The sequence below is a fragment of the Bolinopsis microptera genome, chromosome 3 (genome assembly GCF_026151205.1).
Source record: "Bolinopsis microptera isolate Bmic1 chromosome 3, MBARI_Bmic_1.0, whole genome shotgun sequence".
Lineage (NCBI taxonomy): Eukaryota > Metazoa > Ctenophora > Tentaculata > Lobata > Bolinopsidae > Bolinopsis > Bolinopsis microptera.
In genome coordinates, this window is record NC_087074.1 from 8,600,357 (window position 1) to 8,608,327 (window position 7,971).

The 7,971-nt window shown below is 40.7% G+C and overlaps 1 protein-coding gene across 1 annotated transcript; it reads left to right on the forward strand.

The window, feature by feature from the left end:
• The first annotated feature begins 4,639 nt into the window (after positions 1–4,639).
• On the forward strand, positions 4,640–7,944 carry LOC134813634 (actin, cytoplasmic 3-like). Its single transcript, XM_063821513.1, has 6 exons — positions 4,640–4,776; positions 5,784–6,242; positions 6,478–6,777; positions 6,991–7,110; positions 7,296–7,435; positions 7,688–7,944. Exons 1-6 carry the CDS (start codon positions 4,734–4,736, stop codon positions 7,751–7,753), a joined length of 1,128 nt encoding a protein of 375 aa, XP_063677583.1. The 5' UTR covers positions 4,640–4,733; the 3' UTR covers positions 7,754–7,944.
• Positions 7,945–7,971: the final 27 nt, after the last annotated feature.

Below are 7,971 nucleotides of genomic sequence, written 5' to 3' on the forward strand. Positions count from 1 at the left end.
CAGGATGGGGAATTGGGTCGAGATCTGTCTGTCGCTACGTCTGAAAACGGAAGAGAATTATGTTTCTTAGATCCAACATTGGATCGGAGCATAGCAACTGTTTAGAAAAGCATGTGGCCGTTTTCGGGAGGCGATACTTAACAGAAAGTTGAACCATCGCTCTAGACTCTAGAGCCGGTCTAGACCTGCAGTCAATAACCGTCCAGAGCCGGCTAATACCAATTCTACGACGCAACCGTTCTACACCACTTAAGAGCCAGCAGCGAATCTATATTTTCAAACCGGCAACTAACCGGCTAGTTATATTAACTCCTACCTTTTAAACTCAAGGACCTAAAATGATAGTGCGGCATCGACTCAACATTCATCAGATTCTCATACTACACTCAAACTATTTAGAGTTTATTATCATGTAGCGATCGGAAGCTTGCAACAAAAACAGACGAAAGGTTTATCTAAGGTCATTGAAATAGAGTACAAAAACTTTTAGCAAGTTAAATGTACGTTCGTAAACTTGCAACTCGAGGAACGCATTGTTTTACGACAAAAGAGAGGTTTCCTAGTAAAGTCATGACTACATACTCGCTTTATTGTTCCTTTGGATGCAGCCATTTTGTAGGCAGCACAATAGCAAGCACTGCTAAGTGGAGAGAAATTAATTAATCTCCAACTCGTGATATAGTCCCGTAAAGCACAAAGATAAGGGACCTATTAAATACAAGAATGCGCATTGCTATTCGCTCGTAATATTTGATGCTTAATAAATGTTAAAAGGGACAAATTACCTGGCACAGTAAGAGTCATATTATCAGGACAAGTTCCTCTGTTGGTCCCACTGTTTGGTCTGGAGGCTATTGGTTTAAAACATGTCACTCTTGTCGGAGACCCGCTTATTTCCACCGGAGGGGGTTGGGGCACCTCAGAGCACGTAACCACAGTTTGAACACTTGAGGAAGTTAAGGGCGTGTCCCTCTGGTCTGTAATACTGGTAGTTTGAGAGGTCACATCACTACAATCACCAGGGAATGATGCCATCTCGTTAAGATCAGCAGGTAGTGACGTCATACCAGATGTCACGGGGGATGATGACGTCATGCAATATTGAGGCGAGGGACCGTCTGTAGGGGAGATGGGGTAACGCTGTTTGGGGACAGTCTGGTATGTGTCCGGGGTTTTTTGGGATTTGGCTGATTTTGATCCTTGACTACCTGGATATTTATCAGTGATATGTCATGAATACATTTATTCAATGGATGAAAATAGCGTAATTTCAGAATTTAATATTACCACTCCCTCATTTTCATCCTTAGTCGTAACCTTACACCTAGCAATAACCGTAACTCTAACTCTATCCCCAACTTTAGCCGACCATTGCCATAACGGTAACCCGTTATAACCCTAACACCTTATTCAAGGAATCTAGTGGTAAAATCTCGAAGTTTAAAATAACATTCCAGACCCTTCCACGACGTAAAACACTGTGTGTGTATATACAAAACAATGGTTGTACTCAGTACTGTGATTGAATGATGAAATTGCATTAAGTATGAAATTATCAGAAACTAACACAATTTCAAAATTCGTTTTCCCAACTTCTGATTTAACTCACTCCTAGAAGCCCACACAGCCCCGAATCCTTCTTTTTTCTTGGGCTGTGCTTTTCTCTTGCTCCCCGTAGACGAGTTATTTGAGTTTCTTGAGGAGTCTAACCTCTCTAAGAACAGTGGGGACCCTGCATCTAGATCTTGTACTGACTTGTCAGTCGAACCCTGAAGGAGTTGAAGATGAGACTCAACATCCGTGCCACTGTTTATAAGCTTTCTATTATGAGTTTCAGTTTTTTACCCGCGCCTCACTAATGACAGTTTTACGGAATTAGAAACCAGACGATTAGTGTAAAAACTTTCCCAGCTTGTTAAGTACCTACCTTATAGACCTACTTCTCTCCTCAAGTGTGAAAATGCACACCAGAACTACAGAATAGTACTAATCGTTCCAGAGAGAGCGAGCATGGTTTTATTGTTTAATTTCATTAATTCATTACAACCCTGCTCACTTGACCAGCGAGTAGGAACTCGTGTGATAAAACTGGTTTACCAAGTGTTTGTTAAGTTCCCATCTTTTAATGCCACTACTTTACACAATGCCCGGCACGTGGACCGACTCCATGCACACCCTGCCATCATCCCTGAAACCAACCCTTCAGACAAAAGCTGAGAATATCGAGCATGTGTGTAAAATTCAGCTGCTAAGACCGGACCAGATAAGTTCAGAGCTCTTCGAGACCATCACGTGACTCCGGAAACTCACCGGAGTGGAGGATGTTCCAACAATCTCGCCTTTATTGGAGGTCTAGTTTTATGTGAGCTCATTTCTGAGCATTTCTATCGAATAATTGCCACAATTCACATAGTAGTCACGATACTGGAGCCTGGACGAGTAACTATCACAGTGTCAATATATTCGTCACTACACCTCCAACAAATAGAGGGTGCCAACTAAATTTGTTTGTTTGCTCTGGACGTAGTAATTTGTAGTAGGTTGGTGAGAGAATAATAGCCTCTAAATCATGCACTTCATGATTTAGTGAGTACTTGCGAGAAACCTGGAGTTTTCAAAACATAATGTCGATAGTGCTAAGTATGACTATGTGTGCCGGAGTAGAGTGCATATCTATCTATGATTAGGATCTACATAATATGTTAATGTACTTTTGTATGCAAAAATCAATGAAAATTGCTGTGATGAAGACAAGAATGTGGAGGTTTATAAATTATTTTCAAATAATCTTCCTCGTGCTTCAGAAAACTGCCACGGAAAATTAGCGATTTTGGTGCATGATATTTTTACATAAAAACCGGAACTCATGGTTGAATAAATATTGCTCAATTTCAGGTGGATAAAGATGGATAAATTTTCAGTAGCCTGTTGCCAGAACTCGAAGATATTGCTTACCGTTATTAATACTCTAAGAAATGGTAACTTATTTCCTGTACGATTTTAAACACTCCCAACGCCACGAAGCCATTTATAGAATATAATAAATTCAGGAATCATGTTGGTACTATCCGCCCTTCAGATGTTTATTAACAATCCGAAAAGTGCAGAGTAACTTGAATGAAGCAGTATTGTATTGGATCTCCACGAGGCGAGGCACTGTAATGAAGATAGATAATGACTAGATAATGACTGGATAATTAGTACCTCATATTGAAGCAGCATGATGGGGGTCCCTCTGTCCAGGATGTCCAGTGATGCAGCACTGGTCTCCGAGAGTACACAAGAGTTGTCCAGCTCATCACAAGAGGGTCGGGTCTGGCGGAGACTACGTCGGGGGTACTGGGAGGGGATGTAGGGCTGGTGAGAGGGTTGGTGGCTTCGGTTTAGCCCTGCCTGGAGAGGGAGTTGAAGGAGGGTTCAGTTAAAAGTTTCTACTTCAATAATTCCTGAATACAATTACATGTAAAGAAGAGCCTGATAAAAATGACACACCATTGCTATTTGCCGAGCTGAATTTGTAACCACATACTGTAGATATCAAAACTGGACATTGATACTGAAGAATCTAATATCCGAAAAGAACTCAAATGGGAAAAGTCTATCTTAATCCCTAGTCTATCTTAATCGCTAGTTTATCTTAATCGCTAGTTTATCTTAATCTGTAGTTATAGAAATTTCACCTTGGCAGAGGTCTTGTCATGGCTCATCCTTCCTCATGATCAAACATTCCATCCAACTATCGCATTGTAGCCGCGGATAAAACGATACGAAATGTAAAGTATAACAAAGTTAGTGGGCCAGCCATCAGGTGGCATGACTCGTGTACATCCTCCGGACACTGCCTCCATGGCAACGACTAACTTTTTCCCATAGTCCCCCTCAAATCAGAATATTTACTGTCTGAAATGTGGCGGTCTTGTTATCCGTGTAATCATCGTCCTCTTTTTTCATTTTCTAGCCCATTTTAATGGACAACTAAGAGATGACCATCATAGGATTATGAAATTATGACTATGAGCAGGAGTGTGTTATTGGACTTGGAGGGTTTCCAATTCTTCAAGTGATAATCAATCAAATTTGTCATCCTCTCCGTGATTAGCGGCGCTTGGAGTTGGTTTCGGATTCCGAATTCAAGTCAAGGCTTCTGTACATAAATGGACAAAATTAGATCAGTTTGAAAATCTGAGAATGTAACACTATTCGCGAGTAGGTATTTGCATACATTATAATATTGAAGATGCGGCAATAAACCAAAATCTAACAGCCTGATGGATGTGGCAGGGCAAGGGGTGATGAAAAGTGAGCAAGGCATTGAACAGCTTCACAACAAGAAGCTGAGATGCACTGATACCGCTTCTCCGACAACTACCGGACATGTCCAACTCCGTGGAGCTCCACCGCAGTCAACTGAGTCACGTGATCTGACAGCAGGTTCTTCATTGGTCAACTCCCTGTCAAGTGCTCAACTCCGATATAGAATTGTGGTACACCGGGCTGCGCTGAAAGCTGAATGTCATCGAGAAATTTTCTAAGCGGCTCGTTAGACAGCTGCACTACCAAATATGGTCATTTAATCTGCAATCCCGAGAATTGGGAGCAAAGTCAGCGCTGATTGGTCCGTGGAAACCTGTTGATGCAAGTGCTATAAAACATTTTACAGGCCAGTACTCGAAATCAAATCTCTTGTTAACCTTAGTTGTGTGTTGTATTATCTTGATTAAACAGCTCTAAACATGGAGGACGAAACACCCGCTATTGTTGTCGACAATGGATCAGGTAATTACTACTTTATTACGCTATACTAACTTTCTCACACTTACTTTTAGAGTCTGAGTCAATTATTGTACTAATCCACTATATACTATATAGTAGTATTAATTTTCTAATCAACTCTTACTTTGAATCTAAAATTAGAGATTTTAAAAATCAAATGCTGCATAAAGAAAGCAACAAAAACTCTAGGTTTTAGCCTTTTTAATTTTACGCTTCATAAAGTTAAAAGTTAATATAAACTGCATAATACCTGATGAATTAAACAACTGAGTTTACACCTTTATGCCAAAAAGTTTGAGCATTTAAAAGGGATCAAATTAAACAGAGAATAGACGAAGTTTCCTGAATGTCCAATTTAATTTTCGATTTAAATTTGGGAGCATAGAGTTGGATGGTCCCGAATTATACAGTTTTTCAAACTTTCTTTTCACTTCAATTTGAACATTGAATCATGCAATTAAATGGCCAGGAATTTTACTTTTACAATATTATTAATTAAAATTAGGGAGAATAGAATTAGATGGCCTCAAATTTTACAATATTTTCAACTTTATTTTCGATCCAATTTTTGAAAGATAGAATTAGATGGCCACGAATTTTACAATATTTTCAACTTTCTTTTCGATTCAATTTTTGAAGCATAGAATTAGATATTTAGATGGCCACGAATTGTACAACATTTTCTACCTTAGCTTTTCGATGCAATAGAATTCCTTCTAATTTTGGAAGCAAATAGAGATTAGGCGGAATAGACTTAGAGATTAGGCGGAATGACAGGCTGAGCGCGGCCTAGTTAAGAATTAAATGGTTATGAATTTCTCTTCAATATTAATTCGGGAACATCCTTTTTTCATTTCTTTTTTAATTTGAGCAACCAAAAAAAATTGAGAATAGTACACATGGCCATAAAATTGGATACAGATATTGAAAAAAGTAGTAAGTACTCGAACCTGTCTAGTTCTACGAAATTGGACATCCAACTTCAGAAGAGCTAATAAGTTTTGTTTCAGGTATGTGCAAAGCCGGTTTTGCTGGAGATGACGCTCCCCGAGCTGTCTTCCCCTCCATCGTTGGACGACCCAGACATCAAGGTGTCATGGTCGGCATGGGACAGAAGGACTCCTACGTAGGAGACGAAGCCCAGAGCAAGAGAGGTATCCTCACCCTGAAGTACCCCATCGAGCACGGAATCGTCACCAACTGGGATGATATGGAGAAGATCTGGCATCATACCTTCTACAACGAGCTCCGTGTCGCCCCCGAGGAACACCCCGTCCTTCTGACCGAGGCTCCCCTCAACCCTAAGGCCAACAGAGAGAAGATGACCCAAATCATGTTCGAGACCTTCAACTGCCCCGCTATGTACGTCGCTATCCAGGCTGTCCTCTCCCTGTACGCTTCCGGCCGAACCACCGGTATCGTTCTGGATTCTGGAGATGGTGTTACCCACACCGTCCCAATCTATGAAGGTCAGTTGTTTTACAGTTATAATTTATTAGCAGTTTTCTGAATCCAATTTGTTTTCTTAAATGAGCACTTAGAAACGGTTACAGGTTAACTATTGATCATTCAGTACGATCTATAATTTCAATATCAATAGTTTATCTTACAAACTATCATACATTTATTTCTATTTAGATCGCATGATTGTCGACAAAACTTTCGCGGTCATCATTTCATTATTTTCACCGCAAAATATTTCAGGTTATGCCCTCCCTCACGCCATCATCCGTCTGGATTTGGCTGGCCGAGATCTGACCGACTACTTGACCAAGATCCTGACCGAGAGGGGTTACTCTTTCACCACCACCGCTGAGAGGGAAATCGTCCGTGACATCAAGGAGAAACTCTGCTACGTCGCTCTCGACTTCGAGCAGGAGATGCAGACCGCTGCCAGCTCCAGCTCTCTCGAGAAGTCCTACGAACTCCCCGACGGACAGGTCATCACCGTCGGAAACGAGAGATTCAGGGCTCCAGAGGCACTCTTCCAGCCCGCCTTCATTGGTAAGTGGTTTCAACACTTAGCACCTCCAAATATTTGTCAAGCAACAGTGTCTGCTTAAACTTGGGATGGACCACCAAACTCAATATTACAGCTGTTACTAATTCACATTATAGTAAACAGGCAAATCACCACAACTCACTAAGTTGGTTTTTGAATTATGAGAACCAGACATAAAGTCCAAGTCTTAATTTTTACCTGAATTTTTTCACCAGGTCTTGAAATCCCCGGCATCCACGAGAACACCTACAACTCCATCATGAAGTGCGATATTGATATCCGTAAGGATCTGTACGCCAACACCGTCCTTTCCGGAGGAACCACCATGTACCCCGGTAAGTCCTGATGAAAACAATTATTACTAATGTATTTCAATTATGATAGTTTGACTATGAGATTACAAAAAAACCTAAACCTTCAAGATAGTAATTCTGACGATTTACATATTACTGGAGATACAAATTACTACTGTATGTAGGGTATTGAGAATATGAATTTGACTAATGAATGTTTGTTGCAGGTATCGGTGACAGGATGCAGAAGGAGATCACCACTCTTGCCCCACCCACAATGAAGATCAAGATCATTGCTCCTCCAGAGAGGAAATACTCCGTATGGATCGGAGGATCCATCCTTGCTTCTCTGTCCACCTTCCAGCAGGTTCGTGCATGTTTTTTAACATTTATTTACTTATTTGAATCGGAGTCGACATATTTGTGCCGAAAACTTTTATGGATTATAAACCGAATGACTCCTCGTGGACAACCCTAAGCCACAAATTCCTCATGCAGCAACCTTTACGGCGCACTGTAAGTGCACTCAGCAGTGGAATATTTTGAACAATGACCTTATCCTTAACCACCAGTCCTCGTTATTCAATTATTATTCAATTCTAACCGAGCACCACTTCAGATGTGGATCTCCAAGCAAGAATATGACGAGTCTGGTCCCGCAATTGTCCACAGGAAATGCTTCTAAGAAGGACATTATAGAAGACCTAAGGATTCTAACACCTTGCCCGCCAGGCTGATTATAATACCAGGGCAACTTTGCTTGCAAAGTCGACTTAGGCCAACGGAACACCAACGGTAGTTTTAGGAGGAAACACGAAGAATTGTATATTATATTTTTTTAGATGTAATATTTATATTGTACAAAGTTTCATCAAATTACGTTTCTGATTTTGTCATTACACT